Raw genomic sequence first — 27,885 nt, forward strand, 5'->3', positions numbered from 1 at the left:
ACACCACAACGAAGAGTAGCCCCTGCTCGCCACAACTAGAGAAAGTCCGCGCGCAGCAACGAAGACCCAATGCAGCCAAAAATAAATAAATAAAGAAAAAAAAAAAAAGAATCTGCCTGCCTGGGCTTCCCTGGTGGCGCAGAGGTTGAGAATCTGCCTGCCAATAAGGGGACACGGGTTCGAGCCCTGGTCTGGGAAGATCCCACATGCCGCGGAGCAACTAGGCCCGTGAGCCACAACTACAGAGCCCGCATGCCACAACTACTGAAGCCTGCACGCCTAGAGCCCATGCTCTGCAACAAGAGAAGCCACCGCAATGAGAAGCCTGTGCACCGCAATGAAGAGTAGCCCCCGCTCGCCGCAACTAGAGAAAGCCCATGCGCAGCAACGAAGACCCAACGCAGCCAAAAAGAAAGAAAGAAAGAAAGAAATAGAAGACATTAAAAAAAAAAAATCTAGTAGGGCCACACAGCAGCACATTGGGCAGCCACTGAAAAGGACCAGGCAGATCGTCATGGACTGATGCAGAACAATCTCCAAGACATAGTAAGCTAAAAAATAAAAGGCTAGGTGACATAGCATTACACCTCTTATGTTTTAAAAAGAGGGATATATTTTCACACACACACATATACATACCTAAGGTGTACACACACACACACACACATCTTCAAATACTTGTGTATGTTGGATATATCGTGAAGCTACTCGACACAGCCAACGATGGTTGTCCCTGAGAAGAGGGTCTGAGGGACTGAGAACCAGCACGGGAGGGACACCTCCCTTCAACTCCATCTCCTTCTGTCCCGCTCGTGGTTATGCTATGAGTATGTATGACCGTTCCCTCATCTCACCAAAAATGGGTGATGTAAAAATAGTCTTTACTGCTCTCAAGGAGCCCATTATGACCATGAAGCTTAGGAAGGAGAGGAAAGAAACAGCTGCCTGCCTGCAGCGTCCCCAGCAGCGCCCACCTCCAGAGAATGCGCTGTGCCGCGGGCCCCCCCGAGCTCCTTCTGTGCAAGGTGACCCGTTCCACCCTCACAGCAGCCCCTGAGCTGGGCACTGGCACCACGGCCACTTTACAGATGAGGACAGTACAGTGGAGTGAGGCGACTTGCCCGAGGTCACTGCAGTGAGCTGACCTGTGGCCCCCAAAGAAATGTCCACTCGGAAACTCAGAAGGTGACCTTATCTAGAATAGGGGTCTTACAGATGTAATTAATTAAGGATCTCCAGATGAGATCATCTTGGATTTAGGATGGGACCTAAATCAATGACCAGTGTCCTTATTTATAAGAGAAAGGAGAGGGGAATTAGAGGCAGAGGGAGAAGCCACGTGAAGGAGGAGGCAGGTTGGAGGGATGCAGCTACAAGCTGAGGATGCCGAGGACCTGGCAGCCGCCTGAAGCCGGAAGAGGAGAAGGGCCTGGACTGGATTCTCCCTCAGAGCCTCTGGAAGGAACCAACCCTGATGACACCTTGATTTCAGACCTCTGGCGTCCAGAACTATGAGAGAACAAATTCCTGTCGTTTTAAGCCACCAAGTTTGCAGCCATTTGTACAGCAGCCCTAGATAACGAACACAGTCACACAGCTAGGAAGTGGCAGGCGGGGACTCAGACTGAGGTGCATGACCCCAGAGGCCTTGCTTCCAGGCCACGGCTTTGTTTTGTCTTCCTCAGATAACCCACAGCCATGCGCTGGTGGCATTTCCTTCCAAGATAAAAACAGTAAAACTTTCATCTCCCCAGTACACTCTGGAGAGAGACAGAGGTCAGCATCACAAGAAAGTTGTGGAGGGAGGTACCCTGTGCTGGTACAACCGCCAGCTCCTTGGACTGTGCCTCCAACTTCCAGCTGGAGGGAGAAGTCTGCTGAGGACCAGAGCAAACTAGGAAACCAGCTCAAAACGGATTCAGGGAGGGGCAGAAAGGCAAGACCTGGAGGAACCAGCACCCTGTGATCAGCACCCAAGCAGAGAGACAACCCGCTGGGGCTGGCCCAGAGCCTGCACTATTTTAAGGAGTGATTTTGAGATGTACAGACGGACGGGCTATCTCCATCCATCTGCTACAGGGAGACAGGCAGTCTCTCCCAGCAGCCTTGGGAAACCTACACCCAGAGGATGAGAGATTTATAGGGTCAGATGTCCGTCCTGAGGCCTCTCCTCCCAGGTCCCCAGGAGAGGGAGCGGGCTCCAGGGAAAGGCTGGGCAGCTGCCGGGGCGGATCCATGCTGGGCGCTGCCAGGGGACCTCCGGCCTGGGACATTCCCATCGGAAACACACCGGCTCCGAGCGTGGGAAGCTAACTGTGCCCTGGTTGGTTACGGGCAGGAGGGCTCAGCGTGGGTGCTGCTTGCTGACCCATGCGGAGCCCAGGAGACCAACTTCCCCGGGCTTCCTAGCTGATTCCTTCCCTGAGCTTGAGATCGTGTCTGACAAGAGAGAGCAGAGTTCTCTGAATGTGCAAAGCAGTTTTCCCCTCAAGCTTTGCACACACTGTTTCTTCTGCCCAGAGCACCATCTTCATCACTTTTCTACCCGCCTAATCTATTCTTTTTCTCTTTTTTTTCCCTTTTAGGTGAAATTCACACAACATAAATTTAACCATGTAAAAGTGAACAATTCAGTGGCATGTAGTACGTTCACAATGTCGTGCAACTCACACTTCTGTCTAGTTCCAAAACATTTTTATCAGTCCCAAATAAAACCCCATATCCTTAAACAGTCACTCTCCATCCCCCACTCCCCATAACCCCTGGCAACCACCAATCCGCTGTCTGCCTCTATGGATTTGCCTATTGTGGACATTTCACATAAATACAATTGTATAATATGTGGCCTTTTGTGTCTGGCTTCTTTCACTTAGCATGATGTTTTTGAGGTTCACCCCTGTTGTAACATGTATCAGAACTTCATTCTTTTTTACAGCTGAATAGTACTCCAATGTATAGACAGACCACATTTATGGTTCCACTCATCCGTTGATGGGTGTTTGGGTTGTTTCTAGCTTTTGGTTATTGTGAACAATGCTGCTATGAACATTCAAGTACAAGTTTTTGAGCACCTGTTTTCAATTCTTTGGGGTATATACCCTAATCCATTCTTGAAATGTCACCCTGAGAGTCATCTCCTCTATGATACTTTCTCTGACTACATACCTCCCTAGATCTAAGTTGGGGACCTTTCTACTCTACATCCCCCACTCCCAGGGCTGCCATGGACAGTGGTATGAGTTGTACACTGCATAACTCTAAGGGAGAACCATTCACACTGGTCACTGTAGATTTGTATATTTATTACAACCATCTTTCAGCAGATGGAAGAAAGATGCCTTGAGAAAAGGGTACATTTTTCTAATTCTATAAAGTTACCACCTGGTCTAGTGGTGACCCTGGCTCCCATAGTCCAAAGATTCCCTCCATTGTAGCACTTAACCTCACCATGATCATTGTTTCACCTCAATACTTTTTAGGAGAAAAGGATTATTTGGAATGGTAATGGACCATTTTCCCTTAATATGACAGGCAGAATGTTTCTTTTTCATCTTAGTAAAAATTATGCTACTTTACCAAAGAGTAGAAACAATACAAATGTCCAACTGGTAAATGGATAAACAAAATGTGGTCTATCTATACAATAGAATATTACTCAGCCATAAAAAGGAATGAAGCACTGATACAGGCTACAACATGGATGAACCTTGGAGACATTATGCTAGGTAAAAGAAGTCAGACACAAAACACCACATGTCCTATCATTCACTCCATTTATACTAAATATCCAGAAGAGGTAAATTTAGGGAGACAGAAAGTAGATAGTGATGGGGTGGAACTGGAAGTGGGAATGGGGGAGTCACTATAAGAGGCCACAAGTGGGCACAAGATTTCTTTCTGGAAGATTAGACAGATTAGATTAGATTAGATTAGATTAGATTAGATTAGATTATGGTGATGGCTGCATAACCTTGTAAATTCACCAATAACTGGTGAATTGCATACTTAAAATGGATTGATTTATGGTATATAAATTACACCACAATAAAAGTTTTTTAAAAAACAATGTTACTTTTACACCGCCTCTAAATCAAGAGATCTGATTCCTTAAACATCATACAGATCTATTCATTTTTCAACAGTTATAAAACTGCTTTTTTTTCTTAAATAAGTTATTAATTTTTTATTTGGATTACAAAATTAGTACACACCAACTGCAGAAAGTTTGGCAAAGACAAAATCCCCCTACCCTGTGATGGTTAATATTTGGATATATCTCCTTTTCATTATTTTTTATAGCGGTTTAGAGTGATTTACACAATTGATGCCATTCGATGGTGTGATTTTCTAGTCCTTTTCATTTAACATTTGACTGTAAGCGTCGACCATGTCATACAGTCTTTGTTGCTGATATTAAATGGGTTTATAATAGTCTATGGGGAGGCTCCTGCTGCTTCTCAACCTCATCTGGTTACTTCCCTCCCCCACTTACATCCCAGCCACACCGGCCTTCTTGGCACTTCCCTAGCACATCGTGCCCATTCCTGCCTCAGGGCCTTTGCACTGCCTCCTCCTTCTGCCTCTAAAGCTCTTCCCTGGTTCTTGATGTGGCCAGCTCCTTCTCACCTTTCATACCCAAGTTCAAATGTCACATCCTCAGATGGAGCCACCTCTGACCACCATGCATCCAGAGCCACTCCCTCAGTTTCTCTTGATCCCATCATCCTGTTTTATCTTCTCCTTAGGGGGGAAAAATAACTCTATAATTTCATCACCTGAAAATTTTTATTTATTTGCTTACTTGACAAAACTGCTTTAATGCTTCTCCTACTGGCCCATGAGTTCCCGAGGGCCAAGGGCTGTGCCTGATCCAGGGGGGCAGGGACCATGTTTGACACACAGTAGGTACTCAGGAAATGCTTGTTGATTTGAATCAGTCTCAACCAATCATTTTTTCTCTCTCTCAATCTCTCTCTCTCTCTCTCTCTCTCTCTCTCTCAGAAAGGCAATTCAGATTGAAGCCACAGTCAGCGCTTCTTCCTTTATTCACATATTCACTCAGCAAACAAGTCCAGGGCCCCTAACTATGCGTCAGGCACTGGAAACACAAAGTTTACTAAGACCTACTTAGTCTTTGCTTTTGAGAGGCTTATGATCCAGTGTGGGGGTCAGATGGGCAAAGAACTGACTGCAAGATGTGGGCAAATGCCACAATGGGTATATGCCAGAAGTGCTGCAGAAAGGCTGTTTTAATGCTCCCCGAGAGACAGACAGGACCTCTTAGCAGCTGAGGGGACAACTGAGCCACACAGAGAAGGATGTGTAGGAATCCGCAGGGGAAAAGGCACCAAGGAGGCAGCGCATCCCAAGCAGAGTGCCTGGGCCACAGGAAGTCAGAGATAGGAAAGAGCACAGCACAGGAGCGGAGATGGCAGGGCTGGAGCCCACATCCCAGCACCACCTGCGCCTGGCTGAGCTGCCCGGCCCAGAGCCCTGGGGTCTGCCTCACCTCACGCCCCAGCCCCGAACGCGCCTGTCTTCCCTCCTTCTCCCGGGCCTAGGGGTCTGGCCTTGGATGAGCAGGTGTGCGGGGGAGCTTTCCAAGGACAGAAAGGGCTCCCTGCTGCCTCCCCTGCACCAGGCCTGAGTCTCCCAGGAGACGCCCAGCTCCCCACAGACCAGCTATTTCGGCCTGATCCTGAAACCAGCTCGTGGTTTCTGGCTGGGGAGCCAGAGGCCTGCAGGCTGACCATAAAAGGAGAAAACCGAGCTGGGCCTGAGAGCAGCCCGGGCTGGCTGCTTCCCTTCCTCCCTCCCGCGCCAGGCTGCTGTGGGACCCACGGAGAGGGAGGTGGCCAAGCCCAGGTCCCCGCAGGGTCACCGCTCCCCCCGACCAGGGAAGGACCTGGTCTCCACCAAGTGCAGAAAGGTGGCTCCCTCCCTAACGCCACCCACAAAGGTGGATGTGGAGGGTTCCCGACCCAAGGTCGGTGCTGGGCCTCCACCTTGGGCCCAGCCAGGTGACAGCTCAGGCCCTGCACTTGCCTGCCTGGTGCCATACTCCCCAGGCACTGTCCAAATCAACCCTCACAACCACCAGGATAGGTGTCTCCTCATGGGACAAATGAGGAAACTGAGGCACAGAGAAGTGGGCGCCTTGGCAGAGCTGGGATTTGAACCAGCTCAAAAGCGACTCCCTAAACCTCTGCTCTGTAAGTCCAGGCTTTCCTCTCTCCACCCTCCTCCCCCCAGCAGCGTGGGGAGGAAGAGATTCTGGGTGGGCAGAGGTACTCTGAGAGCTTGTGCTGGACCCCAGCAGGACTCTTCCAGACCCGCATGAACCTCTGGCATCTTTAATAGCGGAACTGGCCAGCTAAGGGGGCATGGGTACCCGAAGACCGATATCCTCCCGGTGGCCTCCTGGGCCGCAGCTCCCACCTCCACTTTCTGTGTCCTCCTCTCTGCTCCAGCCCCACAGCCTCGTGTATCCCACCAGCTCCCTTAGGCCCACATGTCACCTCGTAAGGAGGCCTCCTCTGCCCTCCCAGCCTGGGACAGGTCCCAGGGTCCACCTCACAGCTCCCTGGACCTCCCCGACAACACATGTACTTGTGGTTGGATTTGATTAACATCTGCACCCCTCAGTAGACTGTGTCCCCCACCACAAGCCTCCCCACAGTGAGGCCTCAATCAATACTTTTGGACAAAAAAGGGAACAGCGAGCTAGATTCTCTCTGAGGCTGGGAGGACACAGAGCCGGGAGGCTGGAGCATGCATAGTCCAAGAGGAACACACCATCACCAAGTGTCAGCCAGAACTTCCCAAATCCACTCCCTTAAGCATGTCTGCTTCTCCAACTCAATATTTACTGCTTATTTTAAAAAATTAATTCTCCTTAGCTCTTTCCCATCTGTGTGAGACACCATGGGCAGTCCACAAAATGCTCATCAGAATCAGATGATCCTTCTTCCTCATTTCCTGCCAAAGAACGTGATCTTCTCATGATAACTCAGAGGGCCAACCAGACGGGGCCAGACAGATGGAGCTACCAGCATCCCTCACACCACCAGGCCAGATGCTGAGCAGAGAGCTGCAGCAAAGTCTCCAAGAGGCAGAGAAGCATGCAACCGGTCCCCTCCCTGGGGATGTGTCGCAGGAACACAGTCTCAAGAGCAAAATGACTTGGAATTACTTCCCGGCTCCACCTCTTAGGCAACTCAGAGCATCAGTTTACTCACCAGGAAGGGATAAAAACCCACACATTCCAAGGATGTGAAAATGAAATGAGACTGGACACACAAAGAGCTTAAAAATACCCAAGGCCCCTTCAAAAGCATAATAAGTGCTATTACTATTAGCTTTTTTATCATTACCACTCCATCCTCTCTGTCCTCTACAACAGTGAGTCAGTGAAGTGGTTACAGACGGCAGTGATTCTGTCCCAGGAGGACAGGGTATCAGGCCAAGTTCAACCCTTTCTAATTATAAGGCCTAACCCAGTCCCTTAGCCTTTTGGGGTCTCAGTTTCCTCATCTGTTAAATGGGGGTAACAGCACTACACTATCTACCATACTGCCTCAGAGAATGTTTCCAGGGTGGCCAAAGGTGATGTTGCCAGGTTTGACACTCAGCTCGGGGGCCAAGCCACTCGGTGCTCTGAGCCTCAGTTTCTTCAGTCCGTCAAATGGGGAGGCTGTCCTGCAGGGGACCGGCAAGGGCCAAGGGAGGCAGGATCTATGGGGCAGTGAGCCCAATGCGCATCGCTGCCCTTCCTGTCTCTGCTGAGCTTACAGGGCAGCCTCTTGGGAGTTGGGGGTGCATGAGCCAGCCCCCCAGCGCCTACCGGCCATGGACAGAGGGTTCAGACTGAGTGTGGGAACTTGCAAAGCAGACAGCGGAGTTTGGATCACTCCACTCCCACAGACTTCTCCGCAGCCTGAAGAGGGTTCAGCCAAGAGCCTGGGCTGATAAAGGTCTGTAGCTGTTGTTTTTTTTTTTTTTAATCCCCTGAGAGTGGCCATGTGGTGCTAATTAGGTGAGGACACAACACTTCCAGTGACAGACCCTGACGGTTCCTCTCATCCTCAGAACGAAATCTCATCTGCCTTTCACACCGTCCCTCACCCCAGGGACCCACAGAGGGGCTGTGGGAGATCCAAAGTGGATTTTGTCGGGAAAGCTTTGGTGATGCTTTCCCCACACTCATCATGCTAATTTGCTGAAGTCACTAACGTCAGCTTCCCAAGTGCTGGGCCCTCAACACTAACCCCCTGAGATGTAAGGAGACAGCCCTGAAGGAGCAAACAGCCTTCCATGGGGCAAGAGGGGCCTGTGCAGCAGCTCAGCATCACCCACTTGTCCAGCAAGCCCTGGGCTTTGGAGTCTGATAAACCAAGTTCAAATCCACTCTGATACTCATGTGTCAAGTTCTTCACCTCCTTGAGCCTCAGTTTCCCCAGCAATAAAATGGGGCTAAAAATAGCACCTGCCTCCAGGGTTGGATTATCTGACCAGTCATGTAAACATAGGTCCACAACCAAAGGAAGGGAGGGAGGTAAAAATAAAGAACATTTCAAAGGAATCAATATTTGTTATGTCTTAAAAACTATCATAGTAAATGTCATGGGAAAATTTAAGACTTTGTTGGCTTTCGTTACTTTATAGTTTAGTGTTGTTTTTATTCTGGATTACATGTGTGGGCACCATAATAGTTTCAGGGCTTAATTTAAAGGTTCTAATCTGATCCTGTCTGCCTTGTGGGTTTGTGGGAAGGATGAATGGAGATATTCCTGGAAAGCCCTGTGCATATAGGAAGCACACAATAAAAATCCACTATCACCATTATTGCTTCTTTGGAAAAGAAGGTGTGAGAGAATTTCCATTGAAAGATAGTGGGTTGAACTGTGAAAATGACTATACTACCCAAAGCAATCTACAGATTCAATGCAATCCCTATCAAAATACCACTGGCATTTTTCACAGAACTAGAACAAAAAATTGCACAATTTGTATGGAAACACAAAAGACCCTGAATAGCCAAAGAAATCTTGAGAAAGAAAAACGGAGCTGGAGGAATCAGGCTCCCTGACCTCAGAATATACTACAAAGTTACAGTAATCAAGACAGTATGGTACTGGCACAAAAACAGAAATATAGATCAATGGAACAGGATAGAAAGCCCAGAGATAAACCCACGCACATATGGTCACCTTATCGTTGATAAAGGAGGCAAGAATATACAACGGAGAAAAGACAGCCTCTTCAATAAGAGGTGCTGGGAAAACTGGACAGCTACATGTAAAAGAATGAAATTAGAACACTCCCTAACACCATACACAAAAATAAACCAAAAATGGATTAAAGACCTAAATGTAAGGCCAGACACTATAAAACTCTTAGAGGAAAACATAGGCAGAACACACTATGACATAAATCACAGCAAGATCCTTTTTGACTCACCTCCTAGAGAAAGGGAATAAAAACAGAAATAAACAAATGGGACCTAATGAAACTTAAAAGCTCTTGCACAGCAAAGGAAACCATAAACAAGACGAAAAGACAACCCTCAGAATGGGAGAAAATATTTGCAAACGAAGCAACTGACAAAGGATTAATCTCCAAAATACACCAGCAGCTCATGCAGCTCAGTATCAAAAAAACAAACAATCCAATCCAAAGATGGGCAGAAGACCTAAATAGACATTTCTCCAAAGAAGATATACAGATTGCCAACAAACACATGAAAGGATGCTCAACATCACTAATCATTAGAGAAATGCAAATCAAAACTACAATGAGGTATCACCTCACACCGGCCAGAATGACCATCATCACAAAATCTACAAACAATAAATGCTGGAGAGGGTGTGGAGAAAAGGGAACCCTCTTGCACTGTTGATGGGAATGTAAATTGATACAGCCACTATGGAGAACAGTACGGAGGTTCCTTAAAAAACTAAAAATAGAACTACCCTATGACCCAGCAATCCCAGTACTGAGCATATACCCTGAGAAAACTATCATTCAGAAAGAGTCATGTATCACAATGTTCATTGCAGCACTATTTACAATAGCCAGGACATGGAAGCAACCTAAGTGTCCATCGATAGATGAATGGATAAAGAAGATGTGGCACATATATACAATGGACTATTACTCAGCCATAAAAAGAAACAAAATTGAGTTATTTGTAGTGAAGTGGATGGACCTAGAGTCTGTCATACAGAGTGAAGTAAGTCAGAAAGAGAAAAACAAATACCGCATGCTAACACATATATATGGAATCTAAAAAAAATGGTTCTGAAGAACCTAGGGGCAGGACAGGAATAAAGATGCAGACGTAGAGAATGGGCTTGAGGACACGGGGAGGGGGAAGGGTAAGATGGGACGAAGTGAGAAGTAGCACTGACATAGACACACTACCAAATGTAAAATAGATAGCTAGTGGGAAGCAGCCGCATAGTACAGGGAGATCAGCTCGGTGCTTTGTGACCACCTAGAGGGGTGGGATAGGGAGGGTGGGAGGGAGACGCAAGAGGGAGGGGATATGGGGATATATGTATACGTATAGCTGATTCACTCTGTGATACAGCAGAAACTAACACACCATTGTAAAGCAATTATACTCCAATAAAGATGCTAAAAAAAAAAAGATAGTGGGTTGAACACAGGTATTTAGCGCTTCTTCCTCCCCAAACCATACTAAAGTGACAGTAAAGGGGTTTTTCAAAAACACATGAAGCCGTTCAAATGAACAGGAGAGGAGAGAACAGCAGCACAACCTGGGAAGCCAGCAAACAGGATGAGTGATGACAGTCCCAGGAGAGAAGTCTAAGCTGGCGGTGGGGAAAGTGGAGAAGCAGAGCCCCCTGCCTCCAGCCCCAAACCTCAGTAACTGGCAGCGCCGGGGCCTCGGGAAGGGGGTAGAGGAAAAAGAAACCCACAAGGACTGATTGAATGTCTGTTTGAGAAGCTGCTAGATACTCCAGATACCTTCTACACTCCTGCAGCCAAGTGACTGCCCTTCCCACAACCCACAGAAGGGGGGCAGATTTATTCTCTGGAGAGGAAGAAATAGAGGGTCTCTGTCTTGGGGGACACCAGGGACCATACTGACAGCAGGAGGATAACATGCAAGTTTGATCCCACAGTTTGAAACCCTCAGCGTCTTCTCAACTAGACCCTCAAAATGATGGTAGTCCGATATTTCCCCTCCAGGCAGAAGATTGCACAAGTCTTCTCTGAAGAATCTCATCAGCCCAAGAGAAAAGACTGAAAGATATAGCAGAAGTGCCCCAACGGAGCAGCCCAGCTTCACCAGCCCATAGCCAAGCTCATCATCAGCAAGCTCCTCCTGCAAGCACGGAGCTGCCATCAACTTTTTGGTGCCCATGCATTAAAGCATCCCAGATGAATGGACAGCCAATAATTCACCGGGCATCTGAAGAAAGCCACTAATAAGACAAACATAAATTAAAACAAATAAAAAAGAAAATATGCCTCGTGGAGGAAACAGAGACCTACCTGTGGAAAAGTACCCTCCAAGAAAAGGGACATACATGGAAAAAGAATGTTATAAGAAAGAAACATTCGGGAAGCAAAACAAAGCTCTTGGAATTTTTTTTTTTTAAATGAAAGCAGTAATTGAAAACTCAGTGGAAGGTTCATAAGATAAAGTTGAGGTAACTGCCCAGAAAATAAATGAGACGAGAAAGAGATGAAAATCATAAAAACAATCTAGGAATTCCATTATGGAAATAAGAAAACATCTAGAAAAAAAACAGGAGAGAGAATACAAAGAGAAAGAAATCATTAAGGACATAATTCACAAAAATTTCCCAGAATTTAAGGACGTGAGTTTATAGATTATGAGGGTCCACTCAGTCTCCAGCACAACGGGTGAAAACAGACACATGCCAGATTCCACCATCATAAACAGGGGGATAAAGAAGAGTCAGAAAAAAAAAAAAAAAAAAGAAGCTTTCAGAGAAGGAGAAAAAACTGGTCATACACAAAGGATCAAGAATCAGATTGGCTTTTATCTCCTCAAAAATGAAACTGAATCTCAAAGCTAATGAAGCAATGCCTTAAAAATTCTGAAAGAAAACTATTTCTTGCTTAAAAATTTAAACCCAGCTAAACTGTCCCTTAAATATTAGAGAAGCATCAAGACTTTCAGATATGCAAGATCTCAATTTGCCTCACATACATCCTTTCTTGAGAAGCTACTAGAGAAAGTGTTCCATTTAAACAGGGAGTAAATCAAGGAGGAAGACCTGGAAACTAGGAAACAAGGAATCCACCATGAGAGCATTGAAGGGTATTCCAAGAATGATAAAGAAGATCCCAAATGTCAGCTACCAGTCATAGAGGGTAGCCAGGGCAGGTCAGAAGACTCCAGTAGCAATCACCTTCATGGGGAAGCTATCAATAGGATCTTGAACACATAGCTAGACATATTAAAAGGAGATTAACATATTTTGAAGGAAAATTTGGGGTAGAATTAGTGATTAAGTACATAGATAATCAAGTTGGGGAAAAAAAGGCAATTACTAACTCCAGGGAAAAGAATAATTGTACCGGAAAAGCAATCACAAGACAGTGCAGAGCTCAGCTGTGAATAGCATCTACACAGTCATAATAATGTAAACTCTGAATATAGTTTTCATCAAAGTTAATACAAAACTATGTTGGGATTCTATGAGATGGGGCGCGCATGCATGTGTGCTGGGAGGAGACAGGAGGCGCAAAGCAAAGGGGTGACTGAGCTAAATCCTCATGTTCCATGATGAAAAGTCAATAGGCTGTTGACTAAAACAGGGGAAAAATTAAGATATGAGCAATATACTCAAGTTTTTTAGTGATTACAGAGGTAACTATCCAAAAATCCGTTAAAGGGTTGATAATGGTTACCCCTGGAGAAGGGGAAATTAGAGAAGCAACAAAGGAGGGCTATTTTTCTTAATAAGCCTTGAGGAATTGACTCTGAATCATCTTCACATATACCTTCACTAAAAATAAAAACTAAAAATGGAAAAAAAGAACAAGGAATCCCTTTAGGCATGTAATACTCTAGCAGCCTATAGAACGGTGCATATGGAATGTTACTATTTGTGGGGAAATCTCGGGGAGAGGGAAATAGATATGTATCTGCACACATGTGCAGAAAATATCTCTAGGAGAATATCTAATAAACTAGAAACCATGGTTATCTCTGGGGATGCAAATTAGGCGTCTAGTGCACAAGGGTTGAAAGTGAGAACTTTCAGCTTTTGAATTTGAATCTATCCTCTCTCCAAAATAAAGAAAAAAATTGGGAAATGTAAAAAGTAAACACGACATCATGTACACATACACGTATACAAGCTGCACCTTTAAATGCCTACTTTTCTCATCCTCTTCTTCCCAGGGGCTTGCCTTCCTTTGGGGAGGGGGTAGTCAGTGAATTATGTCTTAGAAATCCCCTCCCATATTCCCAACTCCCCTGTTACTATTCTCAGCCAGAACGCCACCCCAGCTCCCCTTTCCCCTCTTAGTAAACCATCAAGGCTTGTAACTCCCCACCCCTCTCGGACAACCCCCCCCCACCCTCATCCTGACCCTGGTCGGTTCTTTTCTTTAAACAGCTCTGAGAGTTCTTCCTTCATTCATCACAAATATTAACGGAGCAGCTACTCCACGCCAGGCACCAGCAAACACGCCAGAGATTCAGTGATGAGCAGGCAGACAAGGATGGAGTTTGTGGGTTTTATGGAGTTTAGGGGTCCTCGGGAACTTAAGCGTCTACGTCACATATTTTAAACATTTTCATTCTGTATTCAGTGAACGTGTTCTCCACCCCTTCCCAACCCCACCTCTTCACACTCCATCCTGTTCCACAGAGGACTTGAGGAGGAAGCCACAGCTGCTAGCTTGACGCCTCCAAGATGGAAAGTTCAGCATGATTCAAGCCGAATGACTATACAGCCTGGGATAGCAACATTCACCAACAGAGTCACAAACCGGGCCCACGTGTTCCTTCACAAAAACCAAATTCCCACTTTCTAGAGAAAAAAAATTATTTTTCCCAAGCCTATATTTTTCTCCTTGATTTTTTCTTGTGGGGGAGGGATTTTTTTCCATTGGAGTCTATCGTCACTAATTTGCCAGGAAGCGCCAGGTAAAGCCAAAAGGAATACATACGTAGCAGCTGTTGATTAACATTTAATCTAAAAAGAGCTTATCTTTTATGGTTCTGTGCGCTCATGGCTGTCATTTTCTCTTGAGGTTTGAAATTTCAAAGTAATTTTATTTTTTAAAATTAATTAATTAATTTATTTATTTTTGGCTGCGTTGGGTCCTCGTTACTGTGTGCGGGCTTTCTCTAGTTGCAGCAAGCGGGGGTACGGGGTCTAGAGCGCAGGCTCAGTAGTTGTGGCGCACGGGCTTAGTTGCTCCGTGGCATGTGGGATCTTCCCGGACCAGGGAATGAACCTGTGTCCCCTGCATTGGCAGGCGGATTCTTAACCACTGCACCACCAGGGAAGACCCTGAAATTTCTAAGTAATTTTATATTTCACTATATAATTCTGTGTTAAAATATAGAGCCTAAAACGAATGAAATGTTATCAGCCCCAGGGGTCCCGGTATAGAGTATAACATTGCCCCATGGATGGAAAGTTGTCTAGGGAGATGAAAGTTATCACAACACAAAAATATTCTTCAATGAGACGACTATTTAGGAAATCAGACCCCACTGAAACATCTTTCTCTGGTCTGCATCACTGTTGCCCTCAGACTCAAAGGCTTCATCTTGCCAACTATTGGGTGTCAAACACAACGAAGTAGCAGCTCTGCAAAACTGTTGATTTCCCTGAAGGTGCAATGTCACATGACCATGCCCTCTGAAAGGCCACAGAAAGTCAGATCAATTCACAACCAAATATCAGAGAGTCATCAGGAAAGGTAACATAACAGGGGCTTTGAGGCACTGTGCTAAACGTCAGATAAGTAAAAGCCCTTGGCAAAAAGTGGTGATCTCTCCAATGAGTCTGCAAAAATTATCCTCTTACCCTACACTGCAGAAATCAAGCATGACATGAAGAATGGTGTCTTATGCTCTCACATGGTTCTGTCCAAACAAAGTTAAGGTAAAAAAATGAATTAATTTTATACTCAATCTAAGAATTAGCATCTAGTTGAAATTACCACCAAATTCCTATTACTTGTAAAATAAATAAGCCTGTGTTCATAATTTGCAGTGTCATTTTTCAAGCCCGTCAAGCCCCCTTCCCCCTTAATCTACAGTGCCTGTTTTAAGTGATTTTTTTTCTGGAACCAATTATTTTCAGATAGTCAAAACATCCTTCATTTCATGCCATCCAGCTCAGTTAGTGTATGAAAGGTTTCATAGCAAAATGTTAATGGTGGTGATCTCTGGGTGATAGAATTATGGGTGCTGGTATATTCTCTTTTGCTTAAATATGTTTTACTTTTTCTAGAATCAATATATAAGATTCAAGTTTTTTTTAAAGTTACACATATATATTTTAAGAGCACTATAGCAGTGCTTCACTGTCACTCCCCCCTTCCTCTTTGCTAATGAAATTTTCTTTCATTCTGGTATTCAGATAAAATGTGCTTAGTGGGAGCTCCCTCAGCTCCAGGAAAGAACTAGGAATAGTCCAAACCAGTCATAAATGTTCCAGTCCTCTTTGCCAATGATTGGTTTAGAGGTTGGCATGTGACCAAGTTTTAGTCAATCAGGCATAAGGGATGCCTGCTGAGAAGCTTCTGGAAAAGGTTTTCCTCTCTGATAAAAAACAGATATAGGAAAAAAACCTAACCCTCCACGTCCTTCATGCTTTTGGATATTATCACATGAGGATGTGATGTCTGGAGCTATGGTTGCCATCTTGTGACCATGAGGAAGTAGCTAAGAAAATCCCAAAAAAGTCTGGTTTTGAGCTGCTGAATTAGCTAAGCCTGAAATCATCAACCTTCAGACTATTTGCTATGTGAGGCAATAAATTCCTGTTGTTTAAGCCACTTTAATTGGTTGCTATGTTTCTCGCAAGCAAAAGCACCCCAAATGATACAAGCACTGTAACTTTGTGATGTTCAGCTTCCCAAAGAGGTGTGTGAACCACCATTTTATACTTTTCCATTAAGGGAGACCACAAAGGATTTTTTTTCACAAAAACACATACCTAACTCCAAGAGTCATCACTTTACAACCTGAGATTGTATCTCCACAACCCTCTTTGCAAGGCTCCATATTCTGGCCTTTGGAGGTAATGGTAGTCTCTCGCCTGGAGTGGTCCAGCTTGAGTCACACCTGTGGGGTTTGGCTAACCCTGTCAGTAACCCTTGGGGAACTTACACCTGAGCCCCTCTACCTTGGGGGGTTATATCTCCTAAGCACACCTGGATCTCTGCCCTCAGGAGCTTCCAGAACTGGGCTCCTTTCAATTCCCAACTCAGAACATTCCTGGAGGAAGATATTCCAGGAGTTGCAAAGTCAAACACAGGGGCCAGGCAGTTAACACAAACAAGTGCATCAGGCCAGGTGAGAACTGGGGAACTGGAGAACTCATACCCCCTCTAAAGGGGCAGCTGACAGGTGGGATCACATGTTGCCAGATGTTCCAATACTTTCAAAACAACCTAGAAATCTGGCTTTTTATGTACAATCTCCAAATTTTTAAAAGTTGGCAACTAATTTAGGTATCCTTAAAACTCCATGTGGACCAAACCAAACTTATCTGAGGGCTGGATCCAGGCTACCAGTTGCCGGCTTACAACCTCTAGATTATTCACACCTAAAAATCACATAACAATTTTGCACAGCTTTAAAACTGCCAAAGCTCTTTTCTGTTGCCCTTTCCCAAGTGTAAGGAGAGCAGAACTCCTGTATCTCAAGACCAGATCCATTTATACGAGGAGGTATTCCATTTATGGGAAGAGGCATGAGGGAACTTTCTGGAACTATTTCCCATCTTGGTCTGGGTGGTGATTATACAACGGTAGACATGTAAAAATTAATTTTAGGCTGGACACTGAATTTGTGCACTTTTTACATTCTACTGTATGTATGTTCTACCTCAGTAAAAGTTATTAATGATAGCAATAATAATAATACATATACATGGAGGTAATATGCAAAGGTCTTCAGTGTGGAAAAGCCTGCTTTACAATCTTCACCACAAGCTGAGAGATGGATCCTATCACTCTCTTTTCACAGATGAGGAAGCTGAGGCTGGAGATGAACAGACATTTGTACAGGATCCCGCAGGGTGTGAGTGACAGCTGGTTGCAAATCCACATCTGGTTGGCTCAGCCCCAAGGCTGTTCCCCACCCACTTCCCTTCCCAGGTGAGAGCATCCTACCCTTTTCCAGATAGCTGGCCTGCCCAGGGCCTCAGGCAGCCCAGGGGGGACAGCGAGCTCTGGAGCGGAAGCCAGAGCAGGCCCATGCCCATATTTGCCCAAGCTATCTGCCCTCCCTTGCCCTCCCGGGCCGCAAACACAGATGTTCAGCTTGCTTTTTCCCTTTTTCAGTCACAGCCCTCCTGAGGCCCAGCGCTGCCTGCCAAACTCCGCATTCTTGGTGAGAACTGCAGTCAGGCAGGACAAGAGGGGCCCGGGGAGTGACTGTAAGCAGCCCTGGTGGGCTCCCTGCAGGAGGAGGAGCTCCATGCACCCATGGGCGGCTCACCTTGCAGCATGCTCCGGTAGGCCGTGTCGGCGATTGCGTAGATGTGGGGGGGCATCTCGTGCCGCTTCTTGCCCTTGTACATGTCGATGATCTTCTCCGAGTAGATGGGCAGCTGCTTGTAGGGGTTCACCACCACGCAGAAGAGGCCCGAGTACGTCTGCCAAACAGAGAATCTATCTTATTTCCAGAACCCAGCAGGGACGAGAGCTTGGACAAGCAGCCCGTGGTGTCTGGCCATGAGAACACCCACCACGGCCTGCATCGTCTGAGCACCACCATGTGCATTTTCTCACTTCATCCTCACAGTGGCAGCCTTAGACAGATGTGCTCAGAGTCTCATTTTAGAGATGGGGAAACTGAGGCTCAGAGTCCTAGTGGGAGCCTCTTGGCATCACTGACTCTGGATATAGGGGAAGAGGAGCAAGGGGCAAGACTGGATTTGTAGGGCACCTCTGTTATAGTTTATAAGTTCTGGGTTCAGATCCCAGCTCCACTCTCACCACTGTTGCTTCACCTCCCTGAGCCTCGCGGGCTTAAATAACATCTACCACTTCTGGAGCATCTACTGTGCGCCATCCACTGAGCTAAGCACTTCACAGCCATCTTCTTCTTTAATCCTCACATTCACCCTGTGACAGGGATACTATGATTTCCCTGCTGCCCGTTTGAGGAAACTGAGGCCCAGTGAGGTTGTCACCAGGTCACACAGCTGCTGGGGAATTCGGAACTAAAATCGTGACAGCTAACCCCAGAGCTCATACTCTCGACCATGAACAAAGCACACACTCCCTTGTCTGTAAAATGGGGATGAACACAGCTGCCCTTAAATAGGAATGGTCCTGACACGTTACACCACAGATGACCTTGGAAACATTACACTGAATGAAAGAAGTCAGACACAGAAGGTCACATATCACATGGTTCCATTTATATGAAATGTCCAGAACAGGCAAATCCACAGAGACAGAAAACAGATCTCTGGTTTCCAGGGACTGCAGAGATGGGGGAATTGGAGTGACTGCTAGCTGGAATGGGTTTCTTTGGGGGGTTATAAAAATGTTCTGGAACCAGACAGTGGTGATAGTAGCACTACATTGTGAGTGAGTGTATTACTGCCACTGAATTGTTTCCTTTAAACTGATTAATATGGTGAATCCATATTATATGGATTTTATCACCATTAAAAAAAAAAAGTCAGGAATTCCCTGGTAGTCCAGTGGTTAGGACTCGGGGCTTCCACTGCTCGGGGCCCGGGTTCAATCCCTGGCCGGGGAACTAAGATCCCGCAAGCCACATGGCGCAGCCAAAAAAATAAATTAATTAATCTTAAAAAATTGTCCTATATGTATATGTATATGTATAGCTGATTCACTTTGTTATAAAGCAGAAACTAACACACCATTGTAAAGCAATTATACTCCAATAAAGATGTAAAAAAAAAAAAAAAAAATTGTCCTGCCCTACCAAGCGCAGAGCAGCATGTGAAAATGATCAGAACAGGGGAAGGGGCATGAAGATGCTCGCACACCCTGCCGTGCTGTGCCTGGGGGAGGCGCTGTCCTGGTTCTTACTGTTCCTTACTGTACACTGGGCTCTCCCATGGGCTGAGGTCACAGCCCAGGAGGGAGGCACCAACCTGTCCCACAGGAACTGCTTTTCCAAACAATAACATCAGTGCTGCCCAAGGCTCTGATGGCCAGGAAGCATGTCTTCCCTCCAACTCCCCCGAGAAGTGACTAAAGGAGGAGGAGCAGATATTCCATCACTGGGTTTCACTCAGAGCAGTGACCAAAGTCACTTTCACTTGACCAAAGTCACCCAGCAAGACCCTGGCAGCACTGAGCTCCAACTTGGCCCACTCCGAGGAGTGGACACTGTCCATAAGGCTGTGGACCTATCCCTGTCTTACAGAAACAATAGATCATTTGTTCATTCATTTACTCATTCATTCATTCATTCATTCATTCATTCATTCATTCTGTGTGTGCCCTAGACACTGTGCAAGGCTCTGCGGTTATACTGGAAGACAAAACACACAAGGTCCTGCCCACAAAGGGCTTTCAGTCATGCTGGCAACTGGTTGAAGAGTGGGAGCCTCCCTCCAGGGCACCATTTGCTAAGGGACAATGGTGATGAGAGTTGGGCCTGGGCGGAGGAAGAATGATGTTCCTGAAAAGGTACAGGACTGGTGGGGGAGGGAGGGAGTAATCCCCCAGGTTCTCACCACTCCCCAAAAAGGGCAAGAATGAGGTCAACATAAGGCTTATCTAAACATCCATCAGCCACTTACTGAGCACCTACTGTATACCAGGTCTGTGTTAGATGCTGGAGACAAATAAATCAATGATCATTCCTGCCCTCAAAAAGCCCCCAGATCAAAAGGGAGACAAGGACCTTCAAAAATAACATCATAAGAACAAGGCTGGAGCCCAGCATATTATGGGAGCAAGGAAGAGAGGGCCCTAACCCACATGGGGGGTGCTCAGAGAAACTTCAGTGGGGAGGTACTCCCTGCACTGAGACTTAACAGATAAAGTGCTAACCAGCTCAGGTATACAGTGGGTGCTCACTAAATGCCTGCTAAATGAATGCCTGAGGGGTCAGTTAATTACAAAGCTTCCCAGGAGCAGGGGCAGTGCTGCCTTCGTCTCTGTGACCAGGGGCCTTGCACTGGGCCGCGCATAGTAGGTGCTCAATAGACATTCGTTGAACAGGTGGCAAAGCTGTTCTAGGGCAGGGCCTGTGTATCTTGTTCATCTGTGTCCTGGTCCCCAGCTTGGGGCCTCCATGGAGTAAGTGCCCAACAAACGATCGATGGTTTGAATGAAGGCCAACCAAGCCCTACCTCCTCTTCAGGCCTCAACTCCACCTCCAGCTCCTCTCAGGCTGTGCCCACTGCCACTGCCATGTTCTTTCCAGAATGTGTCATTTACAACCCTAACCACCCCTCCAGGGACCTGGAGGCAGTAAAGGGCAGTGGTTAAGAGTATAGGATTGACTACCAAGGCTTTGTTGGAGTTCTCATTCTGCTATTTCTTGGCTGTGTGTCCCTGGGCAAGTCTCTTAGCCTCTCTGAGCCTCAGTTATCCTCATCTGCAAAATGGGCAGGTATAATAGCAGCTCCTTCATTGGTTTGCTGTGAGATAGCCCTCGTGAAGCATTTAGCACAGTACTTGGTATGTAATAGGGGCTCAATAAATGTTAGTGACCAGCCAGTGCTCCCTTTGTTTCATGATGATGAAAACCTTGTCACCTTGGAAACTTCACATGGAATGTCCTCTCTCCCTGGAACACTTCTCCCTGATCTTCCCAGAGCCATTTCCATCTGCTCTTTCAGGGCTCAGTCTAAATGTCCCTCCTAGACTGCAAGCTGCACACCAGCGTATATCTAGCACCCAGCACAGGGCCAGGCACATAGCAGACACTCAGTAAATATTTGCTGAATACAATGAATAAAAGAAAGAAGGGAGGGAGTGAGGGAGGGAGGAAGGAAGGAAGGCATGGCTCTCCCAACTCTATCATCAGCTTCTGAAGGAGAAATATCACCTTCCTCCTGTTTGCCTAGGACACCTCCTGGTGCTATGTACACAGCAAGCACTTAATCCATGCTTCCAGACAGATCTGAATCTCTCTCCAGTTCAGCACATCTTTCCGGGGCACAGTGGCCCGACAGGAAGGACTAGGTAGGCAGTAGCACACCCCACACAGAAGCTGGGCTTCAGAATCTGGAGTTTCAGTCTCCATTGCTCCAACTTGGTTGGTCTCACCTGACCCAGCCCACCTGCACTTGACTGTGCTTCTGCTTCCCCATCCCCACGAGCCCCTTTCCAGCTGGTCAAGTTCAGAGGTTTCAACATCCCCGCCTCTCATGTCCCAGCCGGCATCTCAGGGCCCGGTGCCACAGCAGGTCCCAGTTGCAGGCCAAGGGTTTCCCTCTTGTGACCGTATTAGGAAGTGACTCCACTTTTTCCTTAACACTTTATATGGTCAGCTGTGGAGCCCTGAGCTCCCAAGGCCTCAGGCAGAAATGAGGAACAGTGGGGGAAGGTGGAAGAGATGCAGGCTTTAAGTCACAAAGGCCTGGTTGAACCTCAGCCTTGCCCTCATTGCCTGTGTGACTTGAGCAAGAGGCCAAACCCCTGAGCCTCTTCTTCTCCATCTATAAAACAATGGATAACCATACTTTCTTTACCAGGTTGTAGTGCAATGTCATGACTTTCTGAACATGTATCCTAGAGAAAGACCTGGTCCACCAAGGATGTGATCTGCTACAGCCTTGATTTTAAAGGGCAAAAAAGACTGGAAACAACCTAAATATCCATCAGTGGGAGACTGGCTCAATAATTATGGCACACTGCCCTTTAAAGGAATACATATGGGGCTTCCCTGGTGGCGCAGTGGTTGAGAATCTGCCTGCTAATGCAGGGGACACGGGTTCGAGCCCTGGTCTGGGAAGATCCCACATGCCACGGAGCAGCTGGGCCCGTGAGCCACAACTACTGAGCCTGCGCGTCTGGAGCCTGTGCCCCGCAACGGGAGGGGCCGCGATGGTGAGAGGCCCGCGCACCGCGATGAAGAGCGGTCCCCGCACCGCGATGAAGAGTGGCCCCCACTTGCCGCAACTAGAGAAAGCCCTCGCACAGAAACGAAGACCCAACACAGCAAAAAAAAAATAAATAAATAAATTAATAAATTAAGAAAAAGGAATACATATGTATGTATACAAATATACATATATTTGCCTCTATATGTATAAAAGATTGCTGGACGGCTACATAAGGAACTGGTGACCATGGTTTCTCTAAGGAGGGGAACCGGAAGGTGAGGAATGGGGATGAAAGGAAAAGCTCTAAAATACTCTTATATACTATTTTATTTACTATTTGCATGTGTTGTCTATTCAAAAAAATGTTTTAAGTCTGAGTGGTTAGATAGTTGTGAACAGACACAAGGAAAAGCCACAAATAAATAAATAAATAAGAAATTCCCCATTTCCCCCTCCCCCAGACCCTGGCAACCACCCTTCTACTCTCTGATTCTCTGAGTTTGACTATTTTAGATTCTCATGTAAATGGGATCCTGCAGGATTCTCCCCTCTCTCTCTGGCTTATTTCACTCAGCATAATGTCCTCCAGGTTCATCCATGTTGTTACAAATGGCAGGATTTCCTTCTGTTTTAAAGCAGGGTTATTACATTGTACGGTGTATTTACCACATTTCCTTCATCCATTCATCTTTGTAGAATCTATGTTACATATCTGCATCCAGCTCAAGTGTGCCTTACCTTCCTCCCCTCAATTATCGATCAGCCTCAGGGCGAGGACTGGGCCCTGTGACTCTCGGCATCCCACAGAGAGGGAAGCAGGGGAGCCAGGAGCACTTAACGGGCAAGCCAGAGTCTGATCTGGTCCCTCTCCAGGCAAGTCTCAGCATCTCTCTGCCTCGGTCACCTTGTGTGCAGGGTGGGATGTGAGCTTCACTCTCGCCAGACAGCTGGGACTTGGGACAGTAGCCAGTACAAGCAAGGCCCACATCTTCACTGAGCTCCCTCTGCCTGAAACCCTTGTCCCATCTCCCAGCCCAACACCAGGGACAGAGCCGACTGCTAAGCAGTCATGAAAAATCCCAGGCAGAGAGAAGCCAGCCAACAACAACATCCAAAATAGCAAGAGAGTGCTGGACCAGGAATCAGAGCCACATGCATGTCCCACATGTGCCATCAATGATCTGCGGCAGCTCAGGCAAGAACCTGCATCTCTAAGATTAGGAGACGGGACACTCTGGCTTCTACCTCTTCTAGACCCAAGAGGACAAGACATCAGCCAGGACCTAAGCAAAAGTGCCTTGTTCGAAATGAGCCTTGCAGAGTGGAAGGGAAAGTGCTCTTCTTTATCAAGGGCAAAGTCGGGCACGGCCAGCTGCCTGAGCATCACCTGACACCCACCTGTAACAAGGGCTGCGCCTTCCGCTATCACACGCCGGGTGAATAACTTGCTGTGCCCCCCATCTCCACCCCTGTCCTCCTTTATCTCCTCTGTCACGGACAACAGTTTCTATTTAAGTGATTAAACTGACCAGAAAGGAACGAGACAGGAGTGGACACGTGGTCATAAGACTGAAAGGCTTTTCATCTAATCTGTCCAGAGAAGCATAGCAGGAATTTGAAGATTTGATTCATTTTTTAATCTGCTGTCGGAATATAGTCTGGGTCTTGGGACCTTCATAAGCCCCTCATTTTTCCTGATTTCTATTTTGGGCTCAAACATCTGTGTCAGAGAATAGCAGGCGAGATTCATATCCAGGCCCATCCTTGACCTCCTTGGATGAAGATGACTCATCTTGGATAGGAGACCCATGGGAGCCCAGCTCCCCTCTTGTTCCCTGCAGACTGATGTCCTTAGAAATATCCACTCTGTACCAACAGCCCCAGGTTGATAATGCTTCCAAACAAGGAGTGGTATCGATAAAAGGGACTTTCCCTGCTTAGTTAGAGAGTATCTTAGTTAGACTATCCTTAGAGAGCCTTTAGTACTCTGAGCCTCGGCTTTAGTTAGCACAACATCCACTGAATGAAGTATGCTTGTCCCATCTTACAGACTAGCATACTTCATTCAGTGGATGTTGTACTAATTAAATGAGATAAAGAGGAGGCATTTATAGAATTATGAGTTGCTCCCCCCTTCCCCCTTGGCTCTTTAAAAAAAAAAAACCCATTGTAACCCCCTCTGAACTATCCATAAGAAGAATAGATCATTAATTATGGTACATCCATAGGATAGGTCACAAAGCCCATAAAGGGGCATTTTGGGGTTATAAATGAGCAATGGGGATGCTCATCACTGACTTGTACGTAGAAAGAAGAGCAGGTCCCCAGCCTAGGTGCACAGGCTTTTCAATATGTAAACACGCACTATTCTCACAAAGAAACACCGGGAATGCACCAACATCTTATCAGCTGTTATCTCTGGGGGAGGACTGATTTCTGTGTTTACTGTGCTTTTCTGAATTTTCCAAATCTTCTGGAATGGATGTGCCTTATTTTCCTAATTAGGAAAAAAAATCTGCAGGACATTTTTAGAGATGACAAGGGAGTTTTGTAATTTTCACATGGTAAAATACAAAGGGCAGGACAAGAGGGCCTAAAGATGGAGGTAACTGTTTCCATAAGTTTGCAAAGAATCCAAGAACATCTGTCTGGTAGTAACAAAAATGACCATAACAGCAACAAAACTAATAAAAACAACACCTAGCATGTTGAGTGCCTACAACATGCCAGGAAGCATGCCAAGTGCTTTCTTTTCAGAGTAACCCAGTCTATGAGGCTGGTACTATTCTTGTGTTCATTTTACAGAGAAGGAAACAAAATTTCAGAGAAATTAGATAACTTGCCCAAGGGATTAACATACCCTTTCTGAGAGGCAAGATAGACAAAGGCTGGACTGGGGGACCCTCTGCCCACCAGTTTGGCTTAATGGGGTTACCATGTCCTTCTATATCCCAGGGAGCTGGCCCACCCCACAAGGAACCTGTACCCCTGAGTCACACATCATCTTGTCCAGACTGCCCCACAGAGCTTTCTGCAGTGACGGGAATGTTCTATACCTGTGCTGTCACAGGTGTACAGCAGCCACTAGCCACCGGTGGCTGTTGGGCACTTAACATGAAGCCCAGTACAAGTGAAGAAGTGAACTTGTAAGTATTGATGCTTAATTAGTTTACATCTCAGTTTAGTTAGCCACGTGTGGCTGGCGGCTACCACATTGGACAGTGCAGGTCTAGTCCACTTTCATCTGCACAGTCGACCCAGAGGAGTCCAGGTCAGTCTAGGCGTTCCCATTTGGGACAGGGAAGGCCTCCACCAAGCCTCACCAAGATCCTCAGGTCTCCTACCTACTTGACTGCCAGGATGGACCAGCCTTCCCAAGGAGATTAAGAGCTCTTCTTTATCTCCAAGATGGAGGAAGCGCAGGGAACTACTTCACGGAAATCCGCCGAGCGCTGACCAAACGCCTATGGGATCACATGGAATCTTTGGATCTCCTTTACGTGGGGAGGGTGATTGTTCTCATTTTGCAGATGGGAAAACTGAGGCTTCAAGAGGTGAACTAACCTGTTCAATGTCACAGAACTAGGTAGGGCAGGGTGAATGGGAACCCAGGTCTGGACGATTCCATCCCACCATGCAGCCTCCCTCAGTGAACACTTCAGCCTCCCAACCTGCACCCCGAAGACATCTCCAAGCCTCTCCCTTCCCTCAGGGGTGCAGGAGGCCAGCAAGAAGTGACTGGCTGCCCCAAGATACTCACGTATATGAGTCCTGAGAAGTACCTCTCCCTCAGGTTGTGCAGCACGGAGGCTTCATTGAGACACGTCAGCTCTGCCATGTCCTCCACCTTGGAGAACTTGGGCGGGTTCATCTTCTGGATATCATCTTTGCCGACCGTGACCTTCTTGCCATTCTCCACTAGCTCCACGACCACCTCATCCCCCTTCTCCTCCTTGATGCTGGCCGCCTCGAAGCCCTGCTTCTCCGAAGGGACCCACACCAGCTTCCTGGCGGCCCAGTCAGCCTGGGCCACTGGGTTGTTGATGAAGTTTTTGTCCACAAAGAGGAACTTCTCGTCATCACTGAGCTGGTCCTTCTGCGCCATGGTGCCTGGTTGGTCCCCTGGGGAATAAGGCCACAGGGTCAGAATTAGACCGGAACCAAGCCCTAAAGACAGGTAAAGCCCTCACCTCACCATGTCTGGGAATGTAGTCTGCAGAAACATTCCACAGAGTACAAAGGTGTTCCCTGCAGGATGGTTTATGTTGTCAAAAAATGGAAACAACCCAAAGGCCCCAGAAAAGGATCTCCAGGGGCTTCCCTGGTGGCGCACTGGTTAAGAATCTGCCTGCCAGTGCAAGGGACACGGGTTCGAGCCCTGCTCGGGGAAGATCCCACATGCCGCGGAGCAACTAAGCCCGTGTGCCACAACTACTGAGCCTACGCTCAAGAGCCCGCGAGCCACAACTACTGAGCCCACGTGCCACAACTACTGAAGGCTGTGTGCCTACAGCCCGTGCTCCACAACAAGAGAAGCCACCGCAATGAGAAGCCCACGCACCGCAACAAACAGTAGCCCCCGCTCACCACAACTAGAGAAAGCTCGTGCAGCAAAGAAGACCCAACGCAGCCAAAAATAAAAACAAACAAATAAATAAGTAAATTTATTAAAAAAAAAAAAAAAAGAAAAGGATCTCCATCATTGCCTGTTGTCCATCAACATGGCATGGGTACATAAACCATTATATTTTCATACAATGAAATGCTATCCAGGGGTTAAGATGCAAGAAGTATGTCGAGGTGTGTTGACACAGGAAGATATCCAAGTCTTATAGTTTACTGTAAAAATAAAAGGAGGGGGGCTTCCCTGGTGGCGCAGTGGTTGAGAAACTGCCTGCTAATGCAGGGCACACGGGTTCGAGCCCTGGTCTGGGAAGATCCCACATGCCGCAGAGTGACTAGGCCAGTAAGCCACAATTGCTGAGCCTGCGTGTCTGGAGCCTGTGCTCCGCAACAAGAGAGGCCACGATAGTGAGAGGCCCACACACCGCGATGAAGAGTGGCCCCCATTTGCCGCAACTAGAGAAAGCCCTCGCACAGAAACGAAGACCCAACACAGCCATAAATAAATAAATTAATTAATTAAATTAAATTAAAAAAAATTTTTTTTTAAATAAAAGGAGGGTCCTCAAATGGTTAAACAGAGAGTTATCATATGATCCAACAATCCCATTCCTGGGTATATACCCAAGAGAAATGAAAACATACCTCCACACAAAAACTCATAAGTGAATGTTCATAGAAGCATTATTTCTAATAGCCAAGAAGTGTCAAAAAAAAACCCCAAATGTCCATCAACAGATGAATGGATAAATAAAATGTGGCCTCTCCATATAATGGAACATTATTCAGCCATAAAAAGGAATGGGGTACTGATATACACTGAGCATTAATGAATCTTGAAAACACTATGCTAAGTAAAAGAATCTAGTCACAGAGGACCACATATTATATGATTCCACTTACCCAAAATATCCAGAGTAGGCAAATCCATAGACATAGAAAGTAGATTAGTGGTTGCCAACAGCTGGGAGAGAATTAGAAGGTGACAGCAAAGGGGTGCAGGGTTTCTTTTTGGGGTAAT

General features: G+C 46.6%; 1 protein-coding gene across 5 annotated transcripts in view; it reads right to left on the reverse strand.

Annotated features, from left to right (window-relative positions):
- MYH11 (myosin heavy chain 11) overlaps positions 1-27,885 on the reverse strand; it is a 140,670-nt gene that overhangs the window by 84,391 nt on the left and 28,394 nt on the right. For all 5 annotated transcript variants that reach the window (XM_036824594.1, XM_036824593.1, XM_036824592.1 and 2 more), the window contains exons 2-3: positions 26,002-26,363; positions 17,696-17,852 (exon numbers count right to left, since the gene is read on the reverse strand). In XM_036824594.1, coding sequence (XP_036680489.1) covers positions 17,696-17,852; positions 26,002-26,346 — 502 coding nt within the window. In that variant the 5' untranslated portion in view covers positions 26,347-26,363. The remainder of the gene's footprint in view (positions 1-17,695; positions 17,853-26,001; positions 26,364-27,885) is intronic.

This window comes from Balaenoptera musculus, chromosome 15 (assembly GCF_009873245.2).
Source record: "Balaenoptera musculus isolate JJ_BM4_2016_0621 chromosome 15, mBalMus1.pri.v3, whole genome shotgun sequence".
NCBI lineage: Eukaryota > Metazoa > Chordata > Mammalia > Artiodactyla > Balaenopteridae > Balaenoptera > Balaenoptera musculus.